Source organism: Hyla sarda, chromosome 5 (genome assembly GCF_029499605.1).
Source record: "Hyla sarda isolate aHylSar1 chromosome 5, aHylSar1.hap1, whole genome shotgun sequence".
In the NCBI taxonomy this organism is placed as follows: domain Eukaryota; kingdom Metazoa; phylum Chordata; class Amphibia; order Anura; family Hylidae; genus Hyla; species Hyla sarda.
The window spans coordinates 279,634,171-279,661,934 of NC_079193.1; the positions used below are offsets into that span (position 1 = coordinate 279,634,171).

At 40.5% G+C, this 27,764-nt stretch overlaps 1 protein-coding gene across 5 annotated transcripts in view; it reads right to left on the reverse strand.

Annotated features, from left to right (window-relative positions):
* Positions 1–27,764, reverse strand: part of CCDC178 (coiled-coil domain containing 178) — a 372,333-nt gene that overhangs the window by 3,569 nt on the left and 341,000 nt on the right. Inside the window, exon 19 of one of the 5 annotated variants that reach the window (XM_056521802.1) lies at positions 23,442–23,515. The exons of the other annotated variants lie outside the window; for them this stretch is intronic. Coding sequence (XP_056377777.1) covers positions 23,456–23,515 — 60 coding nt within the window. The 3' untranslated portion in view covers positions 23,442–23,455. The remainder of the gene's footprint in view (positions 1–23,441; positions 23,516–27,764) is intronic. 5 annotated transcript variants of the gene reach the window in all.

Here is a 27,764-nt window from a genome sequence, read left to right on the forward strand (position 1 = left end):
CCCTGCTTGTCCTAAGTGCACAGAACCTTGCTTGTCCTCAGTGTACAGAACCCTTCCTGTTCTCACTGCACAGAACCCTGCTTTTCCTCAGTGCACAGAGCCCTGCTTGTCTTCAGTGTACACAGCCCTGCTTGTCCTCAGTGTACAGAGCCCTGCATGTCCTCAGTGTACAGAGCACTGCTTGTCCTCAGTGTACAGAGCCCTGCTTGTCCTCAGTTCACAGAGCCCTGTTTGTCCTCAGTGCACAGAGTCCTGTTTGTCCTCAGTGTACAGAGCCCTGCTTGTCCTCAGTGTACAGAGCCCTGCCTGTCCTTAGTGTAAAGAGCCCTGCTTGTCCTCAGTGTACAGAGCCCTGCTTGTTCTCACTGCACAGAGCCCTGCTTGTCCTCAGTGTTCAGAGCTCTGCTTGTCCTCAGTGTACAGAGCCCTGCTTGTCCTTAGTGTACAGAACCCTGCTTGTTCTCACTGTATAGAGCCCTGCTTGTCCTCAGTGCACAGAGCCCTGATTGTCCTCAGTGCACAGAGCCCTGCTTGTCCTTAGTGTACAGAGCCCTGCTTGTCCTTAGTGTACAGAGCCCTGCTTGTCCTCAGTGTAGAGCCTTCTTATCCTCAGTGTACAGAGCCCTGCTTGTCCTTAGTGTACAGAGTCCTGCTTTTCCTCAAGTGTACAGAGCCCTGCTTGTCCTCAGTGTACAGAATCCTGATTGTCCTCAGTGCACAGAACCCTGCTTGTACTCAGTGTACAGAACCCTGCTTGTCCTCAGTGCACAGAACCCTGCTTGTCCTCGGTGCACAGAGTTCTGCTTGCCCACCCTAACTTCCTGCATTTGGACTCCTCATAGAGACACACAGGCAGTAGCTGCAGGGACAAAAATATACATATTCTTTAACCAATGTATATTTCAAATATACGTATAATGGTATTATCTACATTATATAAAAAGTTTTTGTTGACGATTTAATTAATTTATTAATTTCTGTTCATCAATACAAGTGATCTTGAAGACAATATTCAATTCAGAAATAAATAGAGCAGTAACAAGTTTAATTTCTGCTAATTCATGTGTAATGCTTTTTGCTATTGTTCTTGTTTATTCTTTTTTTTGTAAATTGATCTAAAAGAAAATTCAAATAGAAAAAAAACTTATGACTTCAACTGTAAGATTTTTTGTTACATTAAAAACTATATTTGAAAAAGCTCATTATGTTAAATAGATTCCTGTGATGCCATTCAGTGGTATCCTCAACAATAGACTATTATGGCATCAGTCTTTTCATATGTTTTTTCACAGGACAATCTTTCGGCCTCTGACAGACTAATGTAGCCCCAAAGACATATTCAAAGTGTACGTCAGGATATTACTTGGCATACATGCTAAATGTAGATAAAAATTGTAACTTATTGGTAACTACCATACTCAATACGTGTTTACTTTGTTAACCCCTGCTGAATTCCATAACAATTTTAATACCACTGCCGCTTGTCGATGTACTCAAAGCAGCTCCAGAAAAGATGTAACCTTGCTATGACAGAATTGTGAGTTGTATGAGCAAATGTACATATCAAGTATGTCAAGTATGCCAAAACAAATAGCATTATAGTAAATTATATACACTGAGCCATAAAATATAGATTAAAGTATACATTAAATGTTATTGAGCAAGAAAAACTCCAGTCTAATCCATTGCCATTTGACCCTATTGATCAAAAAAATTTACAATTTCTAAGGAACATATGCAATCCGATTGCACGGTAAGCACTGCTAAAAGGGTAACCCCCAATAGAAATAATGTGATCTTATGACATACTAACTTAATTCCTTTTTTTGTGACATAAAAAGTGAAGAAGGATATAAATCAATACCGATGTGAACTGTATAATAGTAAATAATTTGATTTGAGAGTTGTAAACAGTCATCTTGGTCCAACCTAAATGAGTAAAAAAAAAAAGATTAAAACAACAAATATATAGAGATACTGACTAGATATGAGTGAATTATTTTGGCATGAAAAGGATTTATCCCGAAATTCAGAAAGTGTTCAGATTTCGGGAAATCTCAACATTGTGGGATTCATTTAGGGGGGGGAATCACTAATTTGGTAGTCAGCATTCTACTGATAAGATGAAAAAGGATCACATGACTTTGGGAGGTGGCCTAGCTGGCTTTCCCATAATGTCTTGCAGTCACCTCCTCCTTTATAGTCCCCAGTCACGAGGGACTATAGGGGTGAATAACAGCCTCGCATTGATTAGACAAAGCCATTATTAAGCACCAGAAGCAGGGAACCCTGCTCATTATGGACTGCAGAGAGAGAGGAGCTCATAGATAGTGACAGATAGTACAGAAGTACAGATAGAGTAGAGGATTAGTGTCAGTCATTGACTGTATCTATGGAGTGGACTAGTATGTTTTAGTGAGGAGACATAAGGAAAAAATGGATAGAGTTTTTAGAGAGAGAGGGAGAGAGAGGCCTCTGTGTGACTTGGGTAGGCAGGCTCAAGCAGCATTTGCATATAATTTGTGAATCATCTATTTCAGTAATATACTGACTGTGTATCTGATAGAGTGCTGCTGCATCAAGAAAGGGTTTATACTGCACCATTATACATCAGTATGGGTTCAAGGGAAAATGTAACTCTTCTTAATGGCACTGTACACTCACTGTTTTGCACTAAATTTAATGCCACCAAAAATTGTGTTGATCTGTGTCAAGCAAGAATTTCTACTGTGCTGTAAAAAATTTAGCTTCCTGTTTCTAGAACTGCGCCCCGTTTTACATCAACTTTGGTGCCACCAAAAATTGTATTCATCAGCACCAACCAAGTATTTCTAAAACCCCACTTTACTTTTGTCTTCAAGTGACAATTTAACTTCTGCTGCCGATAGCAATGTAAAGTGGGTTCTATTCATCTGCCACAAAAAAAAACACAACTGATACAGATCTTTAATGGCCAGAAGCAGAACATGGCTTTCACTGTCACTGAGTCAATGAGTCATGTGGCAGTGGCAACAAGGCAGCAAGAGGAAAGTAGTGACACTTCCACATATGTGCAGATTTAGTTCTGATAACAGGTGCTTACATACCTCCTCCAAAGCCTCCTCAATGGATGACTGGGCAGTATATCTGCACTTCATTCACTTATTTATTATTTTTTGTGTGTCACTGTGCCACGTTTCGTGTTTTTCTTTGTACACAGGATTGGCAGGATGGGGTAGCCCTTCTGGGTGTCCCTAATGGAGGTCTAGGGGAGGTGTGTGTGTCCATTAGGTTCCTCACCTCCCTGCAACCCCTGGGCATCTTGGCTTCGGTCAAGATGCCATCAGTATACGGCTCCTTGGCTGATGCATTGCTTAAAGCCTAGGTTGAAACCAGGAGCATTTTCGGCCCCTTAGTAGCTTCGACGAAAAGGGGCATCTAACCTGGATCCTTGCAGGAGCCTTTTGGCCCAGAGGTGAAGGGTAGGTTTGTTGGGGGGCCTCTCTCCTGTTGGATAAGGGCTTAGCGATCGACCGCATCCTTTGTGCATGTTTTTTAGTGTGACACGTTTGCACTTTTTCATGCACTTTGGGTGATAGAGAGCACTTGCCCTGGCTCGTAAAAAAAAAAAAGAGTCAATGTTTCATGTGGCAGTGGCAACAAGGCAGCAAGAGGAAAGTAGTGCCACTTCCACATATGTGCAGATTTAGTTCTAATAACAGGTGCTTATATACCTCCTCCACATCCTCCTCAATGGACACTCCCTCTCTTCATATGAGTAAGCTGAAGCGTTGCTGAAGAAAAAAAGAATCACTTCTAGCTGACAGTAATGTTAACTCAAGGTTTAAAAATGTTACCGATAGCAACATAAACTCAAGCAACTCAGAGCAACATGCCAGCAAAAATCATTGTATTCTCTTACATCCTATTAGCAGCACAAATGGGAGAGTCTTTCCAATGGGAGACCCTTCTCTTATATAATGTGGAGATATTATTTATAACAGATGCATCCCAGCTGGAAAGTCCACGCTTTGAAGGTGCCAGGTGTCTTAGGGATTTTCATGCCAATTTTAGAGAGTTTAGAGCAGTCACTCCAGCTCTTCTCTATTTTCTTCCCCAGATAAGGGCCTGCACAGACAATACCCCATCTGTGGCCTACTGTAGATGAACAAACAAAGAGGGACATGATCCTCTTCTCTCTAAGAAGAAGCCATATTACTCATATATTTAGCTGAGTCCCATCTATGTTTCTAAATTGGTGTAGTCATTGAAGGGTTACTACTCACATTTGAATGGTGTCTGCAGAAAGGTCTCAGCTCCTCTATTATTAAGGTCCAAATCTCAGGATTATCTGTATCCTCCTGGGATCTGCCTATGGTCCGAAAGAGCCTCCATTTGAGCCCTTCGAAGAAAGCCCTTTATCTTAGCTCTCTTGAAAGGTTTCTTTCCTCCTACTATTTATATCTGTCAAAGAAGAACTCCCGTTTATAAAAACATATCCCCTATCCTAAGGATAGGGGATAGGTGTCAGATTGGGGGGGGTCCAAACACTGCTCTCTGAAAAAAAAAAGGGCGTTGTCGACCACAGCCTGAAGCTATGACCAACAGGCCCCCTCCATGCAGCTGTATGGCAGAGCCAGAGATCGCCAAGTGCAGCGCTACAGCTTTCCCATAGAGGTGCATGCAGATGGTGTGTCGGCGGCGCGGTTTCATGCTGTGGTTGACATGCTCCAATCAGGAGGTGAGCCAGGGTGCTGTTGGGGAAATGGGATTGGCGGGATTCCCAGCGGTCAGAATGCCACCAAATATTGTCATATTCTTGTCATACTCCAAATTTTACATGAAACTGTTTATGCCAGAATAAAACTGTCATATTTTACTTTGTCAAGTGTCTATACAGCAGGTTATAATTCAGTCTCTCTCTTTGTCCTCCTAGATGTTCTTTTTTATTGACACTTCCCCTCCATCCTGAAATGTTGCCATGCTGTCTTACTTATGACAAGCCAGGGAGAGAGAAGCCACACATTGGATCAAATTCTGTTCTGCATTGAGCAGCAAATTTCTTAATGTATATGTCCTCACCAATTACAACTGGGCAATCACCAACAATGTATAGATAACGTTGAGGCTGCACTGTATTTCGGCAATATCATATATGTTCCCTCCATGGCACTGGTCTTAAATCTGGCACACAAAAAAAAACACAAAAATAGCCAGTACAACAACCAAACGCAAGAGCCAATACTGCTATGGCAAATACAAACACAGAAGTTTGCAGCAGCACTCTGTGTTTGATCACAAAAGGCCCTTAGGACACTTTTTGATCAAAACATGTTCCCTATCCACCATGCAGAAGATGCGGAAGAAGCCATTAAATCTGTGAGTGGAGACAATATCATCAGCAACTATCTGTTATGCACTACTGCTGTTGCTGTAGCTACTACTGCCCCTGGTGACGCTGCTACTAGCCCTACACAGCTGGCCATCTCCTGCCTTGTCCATCATATTCCATACTATACTGCTGTTGCCTTGGTCACTGCAGCTACTACTCCTTTTGCTGCCACTACTATCAACACCATCCACAAGACTACTTTAAAAGCATGAAATATACAAAAATGCAATATAGCTTCTTATAAAGTGACATTGTGGTGTGTAGATGAAATCATAGTCAGTATTGTCCCCCTGTGAGATTCTGCTAACCTTGTTGTGTTGTGTAAAAGACACAACGCCTTATGATTGCTTTGTCTATTGGTGCAGCCTTCCTGGAGATCTGTATTAAGGGACCCTGACCAAATTGAACATGCAGGCAATATATATGGATAAAAAAAATGGGGTCTCTTGACACAAACCACTAGGGCACAGTAGAGCTAGGAATCCAATAGTTTTTTTTCCAATACCAAACACAACATGTTTTGAGGTGATTGACATCTTCATCAGATGTAAAAAATGCATTATGTGTATGCTATCAGAATTACATTTTGAAATCATAGGTCTACTGTGCCTTAGAAGTGGTTTGTGCCAAAAGACCTTGTTTTTTTAAGGAGCTTAAAAGGGGTTTCATAGAGTCTTAAGAGACCTCAAATACACAACTTTTTTTCAGCAACTGGGGCATTTCTGCTTCTGAAACTGTCTCACAATCAAAACAGATGACTGATCTGATGGAAATTCACTCATCAATACTTCTCCCTGCACTGCAATTCAATCAGGTGCATTACACTTTATATCTTTCTGGAGCCATTCAATATCTGTGAGACATCAACAATGCTTTTCCGGCATGGTTTTCTTTGTGTGCAAAATGCTAAACTTCCCTCCCAATGGTATTTAGCCATTACAGCTAATCTAACATTCAAGTGGCTTTTCGGAGGCAGGAAGGATCACTTCTACATATGAGGGACAGTTGTAAAGAGCTTTAATGAGGTTTTCTGGCTTTGAACAGTGAAGAGAACTGGGATTAAGCAGTTAAGTGAACAGCTGATTTGATGGAAGTGATGTCTTTTTCCAATTTAATGACTATGATTATAATTATCAGTTCATATGTTAACAACTTGACAGAAACATAAGCTGCACTGTGTAATCCACTCCGAATATCATAATAATATAGCAATATGCCACAGATGTAATGTATTTATCCATCCCAATATATCGTTATACAGCTGAAAAATGTATCTAATGGACAAAATGTATCCATAGAGTGTGCTTGTTTAACTATTTCCCTACTGAGACAATGTGGTCAGTATCAATGTTGTCTACATATCTTCTCTATCAGAGATATAAAGCTAAATTTTACCTAAATTATAATGTACAGTACATTTTAGGGAGACTGCATAACTTACCTAAAATACTAGGAAATTCCGACTTGCCAAAGGAAATATATTAACTATATCTTTAGTCATGAAAACTATATATTAAATCATATTTATTTTTTTCTAATTTGCTTTCTATTTTGTGATTAAAAAAAATTTAAATTCTATTTTCTGTATTTTCTGAGTTATGAGGACGGCCATCTTGCCTGAGCAGTTCAGAAATATGTTTTACAGCAGCTACGTGAACAAATGAAACACATCAGAAAACCAGAATGTTTTAGGCATACTCTGTGGCCTTTGAAAAAAGTCATTGTACAGAGAGTTCACTTTTGTCATGATACGATGACTGCAAAAATGCTGTGTCCATCGGGTTCCCCATGTGTACAACCACACATACTGGCCCTCATTTACTAAGAAAATCGGGTTGTAAGTCTATCTTGCTTTCTTACCCGACTGCTTTTTTCCCCTGATATTTATTATTATGTCGCATTCTGTTTGTCGCACGTGGGTTTTGTAGGTTTTGGTTTCCAACTCCTCTGAGCTGTCGGGAAAAAATCCACAACAATTCAACAAATTCGGGTTGGAAACCTTAATAAATACGTGGGAAAGCTCAGAAATGTCAGGTTACGCCCCTTTTTCGGGTTTGGGAGAATCCACATCGGGTCTGTCGGGAAGAAACGTCGCATAGTGTCGCAGACTGGCGCACGATGTCTGCGACATGGCGCAGACAAAGATGCGACAAAAAAACCCGACAAAAGAGGTCGGGTTTAGAATAGTAAATGAGGGCCACTGTTTCTGTTTAACACATGCGACAAGACCTCCACCAGCATTTGTGTTAAACCGATTGCCCCTAAACTGTTTAAAGCAGTGTAAAAACAGCCTTAGGCTATGTTTATACAAATACATATTAAAGGGGTTATCCAGGAAAAAACTTTTTTATATATATCAACTGGCTCCAGAAAGTTAAACAGATTTGTAAATTACTTCTATTAAAAAATCTTAATCCTTTCAGTACTTATGAGCTTCTGAAGTTTAGGTTGTTCTTTTCTGTCTATGTAATCTCTGATGACACGTGTCTCGGGAACCGCCCAGTTTAGAAGAGATTTGCTATGGGAATTTGCTTCTAAACTGTGCGTTTCCCGAGACACGTGTCATCAGAGGTTACTTAACTTCAGAAACTCATAAGTACTGAAAGGATTAAGATTTTTTAATAGAAGTAATTTACAAATCTGTTTAGCTTTCTGGAACCAGTTGATATATAAAAAAACGTTTTTTCCTGGAATACCCCTTTAATTTCCACAAAAAAAGGTTTTATTAGCAAAAAGCTGATTTTTGGGCTATATTTTGCTGTGGCCCAAAACAGCTTAAAGGGGTATTCCAGGAAAAAACTTTTTTATATATATCAACTGGCTCCAGAAAGTTAAACAGATTTGTAAATTACTTCTATTAAAAAATCTCAATCCTTTCAGTACTTATGAGCTTCTGAAGTTAAGGTTGTTCTTTTGTGTCTAAATCCTCTCTGATGACACCTGTCTCGGGAACTTCCAGTTTAGAAGCAAATTTCCATAGCAAACCTCTTCTAAACTGGGCGTTTCCCGAGACAGGTGTCATCAGAGAGGATTTAGACAGAAAAGAACAAGCTTAACTTCAGAAGCTCATAAGTACTGAAAGGATTAAGATTTTTTAATAGAAGTAATTTACAAATCTGTTTAACTTTCTGGAGCCAGTTGATATATATAAAAAAGTTTTTTCCTGGAATACCCTTTAACTGTTTATAAAATGCTGAAAAATTGTTCCAAAAAATTCCAGTTCCAGAAGTTTAGCAGAGAAGATGATAGGATAGTGCCATGGTGGTTGCATTTGGATCCTAACCTATATGGCCATTTGGAGAATGGAGTCATTCATTGTGGGGAACAAAGTTTAACCTCTTTTGGTATGAAAGTTTAGCTAAACAAGCTTGGTTGGATTTGGTGTCCAGCTGGGGCCTATGTTATAGTTACATAAAGTTACATAGTTAGTACGGTTGAAAAAAGACATACCGTACGTACATCAAGTTCAACCAAGGAATTGAAGGGTAGGGGTGTGGCGTGATATTGGGGAAGGGATGGGATTTTATATTTCTTCATAAGCATTAATGTTATTTTGTTCCAGGAATGTATCTAACCCTGTTTTAAAGCTGTAAATTTTTCCTGCTGTGACCAGTTCCTGAGGTAGACTGTTCCATAAGTTCACAGTTCTGATGGTAAAGAAGGCGCGTCGCCCTTTGAGACTAAACCTTTTCTTCTCCAGACGGAGGGAGTGCCCCCTCGTCCTTTGGGGGGGTTTAACCTGGAACAGTTTTTCTCCATATTTTTTGTATGGGCCATTTATGTACTTATATACGTTTATCATATCCCCCCCCCCTTAGACGTCTCTTCTCAAGACTAAACAATTGTAACTCCTTTAATCGCTCCTCATAGCTAAGATGTTCCATGCCCCATATTAGTTTAGTCGCACGTCTCTGCACCCTTTCCAGCTCCACAGTGTCCCTTTTATGGACTGGTGCCCAAAACTGAACAGCATATTCCAGGTGAGGCCGTACCAATGCTTTATAAAGGGAGAGTATTATGTCCCTGTCCCTCGAGTCCATGCCTGGGATTTTATATTTCTTCATAAGCATTAATGTTATTTTGTTCCAGGAATGTATCTAACCCTGTTTTAAAGCTGTTAATTTTTCCTGCTGTGACCAGTTCCTGAGGTAGACTGTTCCATAAGTTCACAGTTCTGATGGTAAAGAAGGCGCGTCGCCCCTTGAGACTAAACCTTTTCTTCTCCAGACGGAGGGAGTGCCCCCTCATCCTTTGGGGGGGTTTAACCTGGAACAGTTTTTCTCCATATTTTTTGTATGGGCCATTAATATACTTATATACGTTTATCATATCCCCCCTTAAACGTCTCTTCTCAAGACTAAACAATGCCTCTTTTTATACATGACAATATCCTGCCGGCCTTGGAGGCAGCAGCCTGACATTGCATACTATTCTGTAGTCTGTGATCTACAAGTACACCCAGATCCTTCTCTACCAGTGACTCTGGTAGAGTCACTTATGTTGATGGCAGATGGAGATATTGGCACATACCTAGCAGGCTGCTGAGGCAAGACTCTATCATATGAAGTTGAATGAAAACAGTTTTGGTAGAAGTAGCCTTTCATTTTTGTTCACAGAATTGTAGGTAGTTCTTGCTCCAGTTTTTCCTACAGGTCATGCAGCAATGACATCATAAACATCATTCAGGTAATGCTGCAGGAAATCTTTGGTTTTAACTGTCTCTTCCTGGGGGTGTATGGAAGGTGACTGGCTGCAGCGTCACATGAAATATTATATCCATTCATAGAGACAACAATCTCCTGCACTCATCACATACTTAAAGGGGTACTCCACTGCCCCAGCGTTCATAACATTTGGTTCCGAATGCTTGGAGTGGGCGGCGGGGGATGTGACATCACAGTCACGTCCCTCGTGATGTTTCACCAAGCCCCCTTAATGCAAGTCTAATGGAGGGGGCGTGGCAGCTGCCACGCCCCCTCCAATAGACTTGCATTGAGGGGGTGTGGTGTAACATCACGAGGGGCGTGATCGTGATGTCATGACCCTTACTGCCGGCACCCAGCATTCTAAACGAACGCTGGGTGCTGCACAGAGATTGCTAGGGTACCAGCAGTGGGACCCCTGCGATCTTATCCCCTATCCTTTGGATAGGGGATAAGATGTCTAGGGGCGGAGTACCCCTTTAAAACTCTGAATTCCTACATTCTTTGAAGGTTGGAAGAAGCACACGCTACTGTGCAAAACCGCCGGCAGTCGCCTCAGAGCACCCAACACTGGACCTGATCCTCCCGACCCCCCCGGTGTTTCCATGTAGGAATTCCGAGATTCAAGTGTGCGGTGAGTGCAGGAGATTGTTGTCGTCTCCTAGCACCGCCGATAGGCTATGCTCTTGATACTGCCCGCTCCGCTAATCGTTGTGGTTTACTTTACATAGAAAATTCCCTGTGGTGCCACTTACAACTCTCCATATTCACTAACGGGAATTTTGTATGTGACATCACAGCTGGCCCACCAGGAAGTACCGGAGTGGCTGCAATGCTGGAGCAACAGGGTATTTAGGGGTAAGTCATTTTTTTTTTCTAAAATGTTATGCCAGATCCAGTTCTTACACAATTTTCTAAAAATCCTCGACCATGCCTTTAACAACATAAAACTTATTTCACGGTATTATATTTGTTTATTCTAACCTGAAAAAAAAAACTTTGAAAAGACTGTAAGATAATATTTCTAGCAATGTAGGAATACAAAAATATTATATGACACAAACTACAGGCAGTAAAAAAAATCAGATCAAAGTGTCTGTGTGCACAATGCTGTGTTACTTACTGTTAATGGCATCCCTGGGAGACTGGTCTTCTGTTATGTCACAGGGAATGTCACATCACTAGAATGCAGTGGTTTAGGCATCTTTCAACTGTGTGGTTTTAAAAACCTGCAAATCTTTGCAGGAAATGTTCAGTGCAGCCTCATTTTCATTGAATACATTGTTATGTTCCTAAGAATTTGCAGTTGACTAGCCACATGTGTTTGCTTCCATAACTCAGAAATAAAAGCTGTAGTACCCACTTGACTCATATTTCAAATACAGTATTATAATAATAGGCCGGCTAGCTAAATTGGACACAGATGACTTCACATTTTCTATCATCTGAAAGCGCTAGACACCTCTCACACGCAAACACACACAATTGTACACAACCCATGGCAAAAATTATGGAATCACCACAATTAGAGGAAAACCTTACAGCTTTTTTTTTTTACTTCTTAGGAAATACACAAATGACATAAACCAATGTTTGCTTAATATCTGAACATTCTGACTTCATGAAATACACCTTTTAAGAAAATTATTCTGTATTGATTTTTTATTTAATGGCATATTATTTCAAATAAAGTAGTGAGAAAATTATAAAATCATTCATTGTTCAGAATACCCTTGTATTTGTCGGTCCTTTGTGACTTCAAAACAAATACCAGCCCAAATCTAAAATAAAAAGCAATTTGTAGTTCAAAGGGACAGTACTTTCAGACCTTACCAAGCTGTGGACTTGGCTAATTGAAATAAGAAAGCATGATGCCAACATTGGATTTAGAAATTGAAACAATGGAAAGGTTTTTATTACTCCGTTAAATGGAAATCTAACGTGGAGTACAGCAGAAGATGTTGGTTGTTCCTAGTCAGCTTTGTGTACAATTTCGGTGTTTAAAAATAAAACTCAAAGCAAATATGTTGAAAATGGAAAGTCAATATTTGTAACAGATACAGAAATATTGAACATAGATCTGTCACAAAATGGGCTGACTAAAAAAAAAATCTAAATAAAAACCAGCATCAAATGCTCCATCTTACAAAGTTGATTTGTCAATCAGAAAGGTGGAGCCAACTTAACATAGAATATTTATTAGTGACGTCTGGGCCTCAGATAATTTACATCGTGTCATATCTGGGTTTTCTGTATTTGATATAAAGTTAAAAAGCTGAGTTTAAATAATTTTTACAAGACCTAAAGGATCTGCAGCTAATATCCTGGTACCAAAGAAGAACACCTTATAGAGTCCATGATTTATAAGGTCACAGATGCTTTAACTACACAAACAGGATCTACACAATATGAGGCAGGTGGTTTGGGCTATTACACACAAAAGAGACGTTCCCTAACGTCTTGACCATATCTTTTGTACAGTAGCTGATGTACAAAAAAATATACTTGTACAATGATATACAATATAAAAAAACCTCACTCATTGACTACTGTGGACGATGATTGGCTGGGACACACCAGGTATTGAATGGCCTGAGGAGACTCTGCTCTGCTGCTTCACTGACTGACAGCCCAGCACATTCTATGCACAGGTGTGTGGGTAGACAGAGGAATGACAGTAGCACCAAGGAGCGTGCATCTAATACTCTAAAGCCCACCTTCCTGTCGGATTATGATGCAATATATCAAACAGGCGACAAGCTCTGAGAGGACAGGGGTGTCTAAAAAGACTGAGGTGAGATACCTAGTGGCTGAATTAAAAAACTAGCATCATTAAGAATGCTGCGCTCACGGACAGTATCTGTATCTGCATGTCACAGTAAGCAAAACAAAAATAAATTGGAAGTTCTGAAAACATAGCCTATAATCAGTAGTTCATAAAACTCATCAAATATCTGTGTATGTAATATGCTGTAGTCAATTAACCCAGGGACTAATTCAATAGTCTCTGGGTCCCAGACAAAATACAAGTAAACCTTGATAGGTACAGTTAAAAAGCATCAATCAATGTCATCAATGTGACAATCATAGTCAGGTACCTCACACCACTCTCCCTAGATGGCTGGGACTTTGTCAGGGGAAGTACAGACAGCAGGTTAATGCAGTATGAGTGTACAGCAAGCATAGGGTATGGACCTGGTAAACAAAATGGCCTTAAAGGGGTACTCCGCTGCCCTGCTTCCGCAGCTCCGCTCCCCAGCATCCAGAAGTTTATTGTTCCGAACGCTGTGTGCGGGCTTCCGTGTTCAGGGCCGCCCCTCGTGATGTAACGCCCACCCCCTCGTGACTTCACGCCCGCTAAAATACTTATTGTTAACTGCAACCCTGAGTATCAGATCAACAGTTTACTTTCATCATGTTTATTTGTAACCAGTGGCCAGTATTAGTACAGCCCTCATGAAATACAGTACATATAGCTATAGTACCTTGTCTACACACATTCCGTTAAATTGTCTGTAGAAATAGCAGCAGATAACAAAGCCTTAAGATACATATTTATTTGCATGTACAAACACTGAACCTTTTATATCAGAAAACGTCTTTAAGTCACCAGCCTCTTGATAAATCTGTCATATCTACGGCTCTCTGTGCACCACAAACAGAAATCTACATCCTATATGAGCTGGAGTGGATGTTGGGTGTAATTTTCCAATTCTTGGCATAAAGTAAATCTGCCAGTAAATGTACCATTGCTGTTCAGGAGGAATAGGCTTGTAATAGGCCTGTAATGTAGTGCAGTGGTTTCCAACCATTTTTTGCCCAAGTACCCCTTAGCAGCCCATAAAAAAAATGTATCCTCGTATAAAAGACATTTTTGTAATTAATATACTATAATTTATATGCCTATGTTTTACTCCATATCTTCTGCCCATATCACAGGTGATGTCTTCTCTGATCTGAGTCATTCAGCTTTCCTTATGATTACTATATAGCCCATAAAGGTTTTACTTTGCCAAAACTTGTCTCCATAGAACCAGCCATACAAATATATTAGCACAATGCCCTCTTGCTTCACACAGTAATAGTGCCCACTTTGTGTCCCCATTCTGCTCCACGTCAGTGTTCCACCAATCCTTCATTCTGAGGACCTACTGCTATGGACCATAGCAATAGGTCACTGGTCTGGAGGAGCAGTGGAGAACCAAAACTGATGCTAGTTACTGTCCACAACAGCCTGGTGCCTGTGCTTCTCCTCTGCTATCCTTCTGCTCCACTCCTAGGTATAATGGCATCAGCCTACCAGCAGCCACAGTTCATTTCTTTTAAAGTGGCCGTGGTTACTTTAGAAGCAGCGACCAGTGGCTGCGGCCACCATTACTGATTTTTTTAAATACCCCCTGGAGATTTGCAAAGAACCCCTGGGGGTACTTGTAACCCAGATTGGGACCCGCTTATGTAGTGCCATGCAGAAATACCATATGGCAAGTCTTCAATGTGTCAACTGACTGCTGTTTTGACGTTATCCGCCTGGCGCTACTGTTCTTGTCTCCAGCAAGTAATATTACAAAAATGTCTTTTATACGAGGATACATTTTTTTTTTATGGGCTGCTAAGGGGTACTTGATAAATGTTCCTTTACTGAAATGCGTACTGTAAACTGCAACCCCGAGTATCAGATCAACAGTTTACTTTCATCATGTTTATATGTGACCAGTGGCCAGTATTAGTACAGCCCTCACCTTGTCTACACACATTCCATTAAATTGTCTGTAGAAATAGCAGCAGATAAAAAAGCCTTATGATACATATTTATTTGCTTGTACAAACACTGAACCTTGGACAGAACTGTGAAACCTGAGAAATATGTTTGACTAATGTGCAAAAAGGAAACACTTATATTGAATTAAAGTACTTAAAACATAAAACATGGTAAACAAATGTGCGCAAGATGTGCTGCACGGGCGCTGCTGACTCTCACTTATTGCAACTTGAGAGAATTTTATTTGCTGCATTCAGTACATGCTGTGACCTTCAGAGCAGAGTCAAAGGATGTTCCAGGCAAAGCATTTACTGACAGTCTGTTGTCAGAAATGCCACATTAACCCTCCAACCTCAAGACAAACTGAATGCATGGAAGCAATGCATATTTTGTTACCAACTTAAAGCAGATCACATAAGTTTGGGGATGTTAGGTCTGATTCTTTTAAAATGTACGCCATCATGTTATATCTGTTCTTAAAAAGACGTTTCACAGCTATACAAGTTTTGGTTAATATGAAGGAAAATGTTAAGGTTTTTAACACTGTTTCAGTTACCTTCAACCTTTAAAAGGGTACTCCACTGGCCAGCGTTCGGAACATCAAGTTCCGAACACTGTGTGCACGTGCTGTGGGGGTCATCCACACCCACTCGCGATGTGACGCCCCCCTAATGCAAATCTATGGGAGGGGGCATGGCGGACACAACGCCCACTCCCACAGACTTGCATTAAGGGGGCGTGGCATGACATAACAAGTGGGCGTGGATGACCCCCGCAGTGCGCACACAGCGTTCAGAACTAAATGTTCTGAATACTGGGCAGTGGAATACCCCTTTAACTCCAGTCCTAAAGAACCACCAACTGGTCATGTTTTCAGGATTTCGGGAGGCAAATCACATTCAAATATGTAAGGTTTGTGCTGTGGTTCTACTATAACTGCAGGTCTAGGCAAAACAGGATGTTAGTATTGTGTCTTTCATCACAGTATGGCCGGATTCACATGGCAGAAAATGTGTGGAATATTGGAAAACACATGCAGACATAACTGATTTGACTAATCTGGCAGGTGCTAGGACCGCTTGGAAATGCACAGTCTCATTGATGGCACTACATTTCCTTGTGGAATCCACAGAAAGAATAGACTTGTCTATTCTTTCTGCGGATGCTGGAATCTGAATTTCCACGGCAGAAATATCTGGCACGAAAATTCTGCCATGTGAACAGTGCAGCAGAATCCTATCAGGCGGTAGAAATGAATCAATGGCACTCACCATCCGTGGTCTTCAGAAAGTTTAATAAATCTTCAAAGTAGCACAATGGGGGTATCTTAAAGTGTTACTGTCGTTAGAAACAACTTTTTTTCCATGTAATACTTTATTAAAAACTAAGCATTTTCCTTAATATACTTAATTAAACGATTTGATTGCTAAAGATTGGGAAAAAAATGGTTTAACCCCTTAAGGACTCAGACAATTAAATTTTTATGTTTTCGTTTTTTCCTCCTCGCCTTCTAAAAATCATATCTCTTTTATATTTTCATCGCCAGGCTAGTATGAGGGCTTGTTTTTTGCGCGACCAGTTGTCCTTTGTAATGGCATCACTCATTATATCATAAAATGTATGGCGCAACCAAAAAACACTATTTTTGTGGGGAAATTAAAAAGAAAAACGCAATTTTGCTAATTTTGGAAGGTTTCGTTTTCACGCCGTACAATTTACGGTAAAAATGACGTGTGTTCTGTATTCTGAGGGTCAATCCAATTAAAATGATACCCCTTATTACACACTTTTATATTATTGTTGTGCTTAAAAAAATCACAAAATTTTTTACCAAATTAGTACGTTTATAATCCCTTTATTTTGATGACCTATAACTTTTTCATTTTTCTGTATAAACGGCGGTATGAGGGCTAATTTTTTGCGCCATGATCTGTACTTTTTTTTGATACCACATTTGCATATAAAAAACTTTTAATACATTTTTAATCATTTTTTTTAATAAAATGTATTAAAAAAGTAGCAATTTTGGACTTTTTTTTTTTTACGTTCACGCCGTTCACCGTACGGGATCATTAACATTTTATTTTAATAGTTCCGACATTTACGCATGCAGCGATACCAACAATATGCCTATTAAATTAATTTTTTACACTTTTTGGGGGTAAAATAGGAAAAAACGGACGTTTTACTTTTTTATTGGGGGAGGGGATTTTTCACTTCTTTTTTACTTTTAATTTTAAATTTTTTTAAATTTTTTTTTTTACACTTGAATAGTTCCCATAGGGGACTATTCATAGCAATACCATGATTGCTAATACTGATCTGTTCTATGTATAGGACATAGAATAGATCAGTGTTATCGGTCATCTTCTGCTCTGGTCTGCTTGATCTCAGACCAGAGCAGAAGACGCCGGGGGCCAGACAGAGGCAGGTGAGGGGACCTCCGTGCGGCGTTCTGAATGATCGGATCCCCGCAGCAGCGCTGCGGGCGATCAGATCATTCATTGAAATCGCGTACTTCCCCAGATGCAGGGATAAGTATTGATCCCGGCATCTGAGGGGTTAATGGCGGACGCCCGCGAGATCGCAGGCGTCGGCCATTGCCGGCGGGTCCCTGGCTGCGATCAGCAGCCGGAATCAGCCGTGCATGACACAGGAATCACTCCGATGCCCGCGGTTATGTACAGGACGTAAATGTACGTCCTGGTGCGTTAAGTACCACCGCACCAGGACGTACATTTACGTCCTGCGTCCTTAAGGGGTTAAAAATGGCCACTAGGGGTCTCTGTCTCTACAATTTTGCAAACGAACCCTGAAAATCAAGCCTTTTTGGTCCATCAAAAAAAAGAACCATTTTCTCTGAGGAGAGGGGGAGGGAGGTGTGGTTATTTCAGTGCAGTGTATAATCGAGCTTTCACCAGCATGAGCTGAACACCTGTGAGATCCAGACAAGATGCAGACAGCTCGCAGTCTTTTCAGAAGAGAAGCCATTCCATACACACTGACAAACAAACCAAGGTGCTAAATTATTATTTATATGTAAAATTGTTTCTCTTTGGTCATTTTATGAACTTATTTATTGTGTATTTGCACCATATAGGTTCCACATGGCTGCTTTAGAGTTTTAAAAAAATGTTTATTTTTTGGCACAAAAGGTAGGTCTTTCTTGTGTATTTGCACCATATAGTTTACCATGGCTGCACAGAGCTACATAGAGCATGCACTTAAGGTAGAACGCTTTGAAAATTTAAAAATGCTTGTGCAGACCACATGACCGGGGAGAGGGAAGGTGGAGGAGAGGAGCTCATCATACTCCAGGGGAAATGTCCTCAGCCTCTCAGAGAAATGCAGAAAGACTGAGCATAGTAATACATAGATCAAAAGGTATTTTTCCCATTAACACATGCATATTATTATGCATACAGGTCTCAAGGCACATTATTACACTCACATGTGTGTTTGTTTTTTGATTTTAATTTCCTTACCAATGACAGTAAGGCTTTAAAACAATGACTTGTATGGGGTATATGAGGAGCTGAGTAACAAACCACTGACCTAGAATACTGTCTTAGCTTTATCAATTTGCCTAAAACCCAAACTGCCTGGTTTTGTCAGTATCAACCAATCACAGTGGTTGGTTGTTCTGGGCAAAACCAGGCAGTTTTGATTTCAGGCAGACTGATAAATCAAAGTCACTGTCTTCATACCCTTTAAAAACATGCAGTGGGGGCAGTTCTACCTTGACTACTGACACATAATGCTCTGTGTGTCAGGGATCAACGGAAGTGGAAGTAAGTAAGTGATATAACTATGACTGGCACTTTTAATGGTTCACATGGAGGCTTGTGACTGGCTCTTATGGAGTCACTTAAGTTTACAATCTGACAGTATGTTCCCAAAAGGTAGATAACTGAGGATGCAGATTTGTGTACAGAAATTTCTACACAACATTACATGAGCAACAATGTAAATGTGATATGTAGAATTCTTGGCAACACACTGCATTAATAAATCTGCATTAAAATTGCTTTGCGATGCAGAATTGTCAGTAAGTTTAGGTGTTGGAAATGGTGAGGATTTATAGCAAATTTTTCCCTTCTTTTTCCCTATAATAATAACATAATCTGCAGCAAAAAGGGGTACAACTGCAACAAATGTGCACCACAATATGCACAATATGGAGTAAATGTTTACACTGTGTAAAATGTAAACAGACAATGACGCAGCACATCAAGATAAAAAAGCTACCATTCATTAGCGTCCTTTATTCAGCAAAACCAGCAGTTTCATTTTACCTAAATTCTAACCTGAATTTTATTACTCTTTTATAATAATTCTACAGTCACTCCTGAACTATCCATACATATTGGCCCTCATTTACTTAGAAAATCGGGTTGTAAGTCTATCTTGCTTTCTTACCCGATTGCTTTTTTCCCCTGGTATTTATTATTATGTCGCATCCTGTTTGTCGCACGTGGGTTTTGTTGGTTTTGGTTTCCAACTCCTCTGAGTTGTCGGGAAAAAATCCACAACAATTCAACAAATTCAGGTTGGAAACCTTTATAAATACGTGGGAAAGCTCAGAAATGTCGGGTTACGCCCCTTTTTCGGGTTTGGGAGAATCCACATCGGGTCCATCGGGAAAAAATGTTGCATCGTGTCGCAGACTGGCGCACGATGTCTGCGACATGACGCAGACAAAGATGCGCCAAAAAAAAACGACAAAACAAGTCGGGTTTAGTATAGTAAATGAGGGCCATTATATCATATCAGAGGAAAAGTAAAAGAAATGTTGAGTCCCTTAAATGTGATTTAGATTTTTACATATCAAAGTATTATGGACACTTTATAATTATTTTCTTAATTGCAAAAAAAATTAAATAAAAAGTAGCGAATACACAAGTTGACATTTTAGAAAATGCAAAAAATGTGTTGCTTTAAACAATTTACATCATGGAAAACTAAACACAGGTGCAGGTTTACACTACCTAGAGATATGTGCACAAAAATGCCAAAGCCATTTACCAATTAATTTGATAAAAGTCTTAAACATCAGTCCATCAAGTCCTTCAAAATCATCTTAGCTATAAATCTTTCCAAATATCTTATCGGCTGCAGACAGTGCAGGTTGGGGAAAAAATTAAGATTTGATATACTGGCACACACAGACATAAAATCACTTCCTTATATTTAGCCAGGTAAGTCAGCTGGATCACCAATTTAAAAATGTAAATGGAAGAACTTGCCATGTAAAGATTATATTTAACATGTTCCAATACATGTAGTGCTGGCGTATTCCATAGAACGGCACAACTGTAGTGACCAAGAACAATTGAGTGAATACAAATATTTACTAACTACTAGTATAAGTTGAAAAATATAGAAAATTACTAAAATGTATCCTCAACATACCTAAGCAAAACTAGTGGTACAGTATGCTGATGCAAATGCTGCACAACTTAGAAAGGAATACAAAAACTTTTTACAGACCTATTCCGCAGCTATGTACAGAGACGATTACAGTGACCCCTCGACTTATGATGGCCTCGACATATGATCATTTCAACATATGATGGCCTCTCAGAGCCCATCGTATGTTGAAGGCAGCCTCGACATATGATGCTGCTGTGTGTCGGGGCCATCGTACAAACAGCTATGTGACAGCGCTGACAACTTCAGCAACTGACAGATAGTTGTTTAATGTGCCCCGTGTGCCCCGTTCTGCCTCCTGTTACTCACATGCTGTCCTGCTAACTCGCGCAGGCTTCCACTGTGAGCTCCGTGTGAGCCCCCCCCCCCCCCAGTGCAGCCATAGCCAATAGCCTGTAGCATCTTGCTGCAGGCATCCAATGAGCTGCTGGCTGCCCTCCCCTTCCTTTCCTATAGAGCTGTAGTTGGCAGGATCGTAATGGAGGACATTCTGTCCCCCCTGAAGGTATTTAAAGAACTGTACAGTACTGTATGCAATGTCACACATCACATACAATACATATACTCACTATACACCCCATACATCAATGTTTCCCTATCAGTGTGCCTCCAGCTGTTGCAAAACTATAACTCCCAGCATGCCCAGACAGTCAATGGCTGTACATGCATGCTGGGAGTTGTAGTTGTGCAACAGCTGGAGGCACCCTGGTTTGTTAAACACTCCCCATACACTCCACTCCCCATACACTCCAATTAGCAGTTTCCCATAGAGATATGTATTCAACATACAATGGTTCCGAGGCCCCAGAACCAATTACCATTTTTACATAGACATATGTACTCGACATATGATGGTTTCAACATATGATGGTTCTCCTGGAACCAATTAATATCATATGTTGAGGGACCACTGTATTTTGATCCCTGTCCCCATCAGGGCTCACAATCTAAGCTCAGTGTGAAAGGAAAGCGGGATACCCAGAAGAAAATTATGCCAGCACAGAAGAATATACAAACTGTAGGCAGATGTGCCCTTAAAGGGGTACTACCGTGCTGACAACTTATTCCCTATCTAAAGGATAGGGGATAAGTTGCCAGATCGCGCGGGGTCCTGCCACCCCGCTCTCATCAGGCCCCGAAGCGAACATCCGCTCCGGGTCTGATGAGGGGGCCGGTGATCGTGATGTCACAGCTCCGCCCCCTCAATGCAAGTCTATGGCAGGGGAGAGACAGCTGTCTCGCCCCCTGCCATAGATTACATTGAGGTGGCGGAGCGTGACGTCACATTGGGGCAGAGCCGTGACATCACTATACTCCAGCCCCATCATCAGCAGTCATCAGACCCGGAGCGATGTTCGCTCTGGGGCCTGATGAGAGCAGGGTGCTACGTGCGAAATTGCGGGGGTCACCAGTGGCGGGACCCCGCGCAATCAGGCAACTTATCCCCTATCCTTTAGATAGGGGATAAGTTGTCAGCACAGTAGTACCCCTTTAATGGATTTAAACCCAGCAGAACAATGCTAACCACTAAACCATCATGCAGCATGAGAAGATAAAAATACACTAGTTTTGTCTGCCTATGCCATGTACAAATAACTTCCTGACTACAAAGTATGCTAACTACATAATATTGCCCAGGCCTGTTCATTGTGGTGGTTTTGGAAAGGATAAAAAAAGATGGCTTCGAGTCCCCAGCCATCTCCGTCCTGTTTGTGGCTGCCCAAGATGGTCCCACCACTGCTACTTTCTATGGACTAAAATGCACAAATCCACGGTGGGAGACCTATTGTCTCGGGAAATAACTGTATTACACAGGGTGGTAGTGTTTATTTAGAGAACATACTATCCCCTTTTGTCACAACACTTCCTTCTTACCTACGAGACACTAAGGACACTGTTTTGAAATTAAACAATATCACCGTCACTGAGTCCACTATTTTAACTAGCTTAGACATTGAGTCTATACAGTAACATTAGACATTAATTGGGTATTGCAGCTGTCTCTACGTTTTTGAGCACTAAAAGCACTATTTTTCACGAGCACAATACCTTTGTTTTATCCCTATTAAGGTTTATACTCACATATAGTGTTGCTCGCGAATATTCGCGAATATCGCATATTTGCGAATTCGCGAATATTCGCGACTATAGCGCTATATATTCGTAATTACGAATATTCGTATTTTTTTTTTTCACAGTACACATAACAGTGATCATCCCTCTCTGTTTCCAGCTTGTGTGGTGTAAAGAAGGCTCTAATACTACTGTGTGAGACTGGTGCGCGAATTTTCGCATATGCGAAAATTAGCATATGCTAATTTTCGCATATGCAAATTTTTGCTTATTTTATTTTTATATGGTACTTTTCGCATATGCTAATTTTCGCATATGCGAAAATATAACGTGAATATTACGAATATGCGAATATTCGCGAATATATGACGAATATTCGTCCATATATTCGCGAATATTCGCGAATTCGAATATGGCCTATGCCGCTCAACACTACTCACATAATTTTTTTCTCTTCAATGGCACCTTCTATTACCATACACAAGGCACCGCTATGGGGGCTTCCTGTGCAACTAATTATGCTAATTTGTTTTTGGGGTGGTGGGAGAGCACGTTTGTTTTTTCTGATGAGTTTAGTTTTTTCACTGATCACATTTCTTTTTATGGACGTAAAATAGATGACGTCAACAAACTTAACTGCATCAAAATCGTTATGGCCTTCACCTCAGAGGTCGGTGGACGGTCCATCAATTTCTTGGACCTAACATCTATATAGATGGACATAACCATATCCAAACAGATATTTACCGCAAACCAACATCCACTAATTCCCTCCTGCACTGGAGTAGCTGGCACCTGGGGTCTCTGAAAAAGAGTGGGATAGTACCTCAGGGCAATGAGGAACTTCTCAGGGGAGGCCAATTTCCTGCGGGAAAGCGCCAACTTGTACCAGAGATTCTGACAGAGGGGTTATCCTCGTAAACGTTTAAACACGCATATCAACAAGCCTGTAGCTCTGAAAGAAATACACTACTTACAGAGGCCAGGGAACATAATACATCTAAAAAGGTTAGATGTGCTGGCACATATGATGGCCATGTAGATCAGGTAATGGCAATTCTAAGGAGACACTGGCACGTACTCTTAAGAGATCAAGATCTCTCACCAGTGATTGGCACATCACCCAGTATCACATTTAGGAAGGGACCTAGTCTTAAGGATCAGCTTGTGCAGAGTCACCTAAAAACCGAAGAGAGCAGAGGAACATGGTTAGAAAACCACACAGTGGGCACATATTCATGTGGTCACTGTAAATTCTGTCAAAACATAAAAAAAAAAAAAAAAAGTAGTATGCAATCCAGTGGATGGTCGTTCATAACAAATTCAACAATTTATTAATTGTGGAACACGTAACATCATTTACATTGCCCAATGCCCATGCCCTAAGTGGTATGTAGGTACGACTACGCAAGAATTTCGTAGACGTATATCACAACACCTGAACAACATAAGGACTAAAATGTATAAGCTGTTACCCAGACATATGCATCTTTTCCATAATGGGTGAGGGCATGAATTATCTTTTGTAGGTATTTGAAAAACTGAAAATGGGACCCAAAAAGGGGGACATTGATAATCTCCTTTTACAAGAAGAAGCTAAGTGGATTTGGAGATTGAAATACCAAGCACCGCGGGGCATTAAAGTGGTATTCCAGGATTTTTGTTTATTTGACTATGCTACAGGGGCTGTAAAGTTAGTGTAGTTCATAATATAGTGTCTGTACCTGTGTGTGACGGTTTTCTCACAATTCTTCTGTGATTTTAACCCCAATATATATTTTTAACAGCATACAAAATTACTGTTGTCTCAGATTTTTCCCAGTTTGCAATGCAATTGGGAGTATAATGATCAATTGTAATATAACAGTATGTTATACTAGTACTTCTACTACAGTGATTTTCAATATAAAGTGGCCCATGCTATAAGTCCTTTGTGCAAAATGTAATACTATTCCCATAGATCAGAGACCAATAATTTTCAATGTTTTTAAGGAATTTTAATATTTATCAAGAAAAACACCATATTTTATTGTAGTTTACTGGATCAATTGTTAAATATATCTGATGTCCATATTCATGATGCCCCCAGAAGAGACATCACAAGAAAATCAGGTCTACTTGGACATGGACAGAGGTGTCAGCAGAGAGCACTGTGGTCAGACTGAAGAGAACTACACAACTGGAAGGATTAAGATTTTTAGATAGAAGTAATTTACAAATATGTTTAACTTTCTGGCACCAACTGATTTAACCCAATAAGGACCATGGACGTCTATGCTCGTCCAATGGCCGTTAAAGGGGTATGACGTAGGCTCCCAACTCGAGCCCGTGTCATAACAGCCGGCCCCTAGCTGATTCCTGTAGCTGGGGGCCGGCGTTGAATGCCAACATGCGGCGATCGCCGCGGCCGGCTATTAACCCTTTAGATCGGCGCGTCTAAAGGTGCCTGTATCCCGTCCCTGGTTGTCCAGTGGGGTGGATCGCCCCCCCCCCCCCCCGCGCAGCGCAGGGCGATCCACTACTGAGGTAGCCTGAAGACTTACCTCTCCTGCTGCGGCAGCTCCGGTGCTCAGAATGATAAAGCCTGGCAGGACCAGGCTTTATCAATCGAGCGCAGAGCGCGCAGATCAATGGGATTGTATGTAACCCCATTGATCTGTATGAGGAATCAAATTATTCGTCCTAAAAGTCCCCTAAGGGGACTAAAAGTGCAAAATAAAAAATAAAAAGTTAAAAAAAAAAGTTTAAAACACACACACATTAACCCCTTCCTTATTAAAAGTTTAAATCACCCCCCTTTTCCCAAATTCCATATAATAAATATATAACCATAATAAAAATAAATATATATGGTATCGCCACGTGTGTAAATGTCCGAACTATAAAAATATATTGTAAATTAAACTGCATGGTCAATGGCGTAAGCGCAAAAAAATTCCAAAGTCCAAAATAACGTCTTTTTGGTCACTTTTCATACCATAAAAAAGGAATATAAAGTGATCAAAAAGTCCGATTAAAACAAAAATGGTTCAGAATAAAACTTCAGATCACAGCGCAAAAAATTAGCCCTCAAATCACCCCATACGCGGAAAAATAAAAAAGTTATAGGTGTCAAATTTTAAATGTATTAATTTTCGTGCATGTAGTTATAATTTTTTCCAAAAGTACGACAAAATCAAACCTTTATAAGTAGGTGTTTTTTCTTAAATTTTGTCGCACAATGATTCATTTTTTCGTTTCGCTGTAGATTTCTGGTTAAAATGACTGATGTCATTACAAAGTGGAATTGGTGGCAAAAAAATAAGACCTAATATGGATTTTTAAGTGCAAAATTGAAAGGGTTATGATTTTTAAAAGGTAAGGAGGAAAAACGAAAGTGCAAAAACAGAAAAATGCTTGGTCCTTAAGGGGTTAAAAACATTTTATTTCCTCCGAAGTACCCCTTTGAAAAAATGTCACCAGATAATTCCTTTAACCCCTTAAGAGCCAGGCCAATTTTATTTTTGCATTTTCGTTTTTTCCTCCTCGCATTCGAAAAATCATAACTCTTTTATATTTCCATCCACAGACCCATATGAGTGCGTGTTTTTTGCGTCACCAATTGTTCTTTGTAATTACATCACTTAATTTACCATAAAATGTACTTCGCAACCAAAAAATTATTTATGTGGGAAAATTGAAACGAAAACCGCAATTTAGCAAATGTTGTTAGGTTTTGTTTTCACATTGTACATTTTACGGTAAAAATTACATGTTTTCTTTATTCTGTGGGTCAATACGATTAAAATGATACCCATGTTATATGCTTTTATACAATTGTGCCGCTTTAAAAAAATCTCAATCTATTTTAACAAAATTAGTATGTTTGAAAGTGCACTATTTTGACCACCTATAACGCTCTTATTTTTCCATAGACGGGGTGGTATGGGGCCTCAATTTTTGTGCCGTGATCTGCAGTTTTTATCAGTACCACGTTTGCTTAGGTTTTACTTTTCATAAATTTTTTATGAATTTTTTGGGGAATAAAATGTGACAAAAAAAGCTGCAATTTTGGACTTATTTTTTTACATTCACGCCGGTCATCGTAGGGGATAATTAACAATTTATTGTGATATTTCCGACTTTTGCCGCTTTCAGACTTTTACGCATGCGGCAATACCAAATATGTTTATTAATTTTTTTACGCTTTTTTGGTGGTAAAATGGGAAAAACTGATGATTTACATTTTTATTGGGGGAGGGGATTTTTCAGATTTTTTTAAAACTTTTTTTTTACATTTTTTTTTACACTTTAATAGTCCCTATAGCAATCATCTGATTGCTAATACTGTTCAGTGCTATGCATAGAGCATAGCACTGATCAGTGTTATTGGCGATCTTCTGCTCTAATCTGCTCGATCTCAGACCAGAGCAGAAGACCCCTGGAGACGGACGGAGGCAGGTGAGGGGACCTCCGTCCACCAATATGGATGATTGGATACCCGCGGCAGCGCTGAGGGCGATCCGATCATCCATTTAAAATACCGCAGTGTCACAGATGCCGTGATCTGTATTGATCACGGCATCCAAGGGGTTAATGGCAGACATCCACGTGATCGCAGATGTCCACCATTACAGGCGGGTCACTGGCTCCTGACAGCAGCCGGGACCTGCCACGCATGACGCGAGTACCGGTCCAGTCCTTGCGGTCATGGTGGAGCATAAATGTTCATGGTGCGTTAAGTACCACTGCCCTGTGACATACATTTACGTCAATTGTCATTAAGGGGTTAAAGCAGTACCCCACTGGAAAACATCGTATCCCCTATCCAAAGGATAGGGGATAAGATGTCTAATTGCGGGGGTCTCGCCACTGGGAACCCCGCGATCTCCGCTGCGGCACCCGAGTCATCCGGTGCATGAAGCGAACTCCGCTCAGTGCCAGATGACTGGCTACTACGGCCGCCAAGCCCGTACTAGCCGTCACACTCCCTCCCCTAGACATGAATGGAGGGGGCATGGTGTAACGTCACAAACATGGAAGCTCCAAGCTTCCATGTTCCGGATGCCGCCGCTGCTGGCCCAGAGATCGCTTTGGTCCCCAGCAGGGGACCCCCCGTGATCAGACATCTTATCCCCTATCCTGTGGGTAGAAGATAAGATGTTTCCCGCCAGAGTACCCCTTTAATGTAATGGATGTAGAGGATGGCTTCTACAAATGGATAATGATCCTAAACACACCTCGAAATCCACGGGGGATTACATCAAGAGGCGTAAACTGAAGGTTTTTCCATGGCCTTCACAATCTCCTGACCTCAACATAATTGAAAATCTATGGATTTAAAAGAGCAGTGCGTGATAGACAGCCAAGAAATCTTAAAGAACTGGAAGACTTTTGTAAGGAAGAATGGGGAAAGAAACCTCATACAAGAATTGAAAGACTCTTGGCT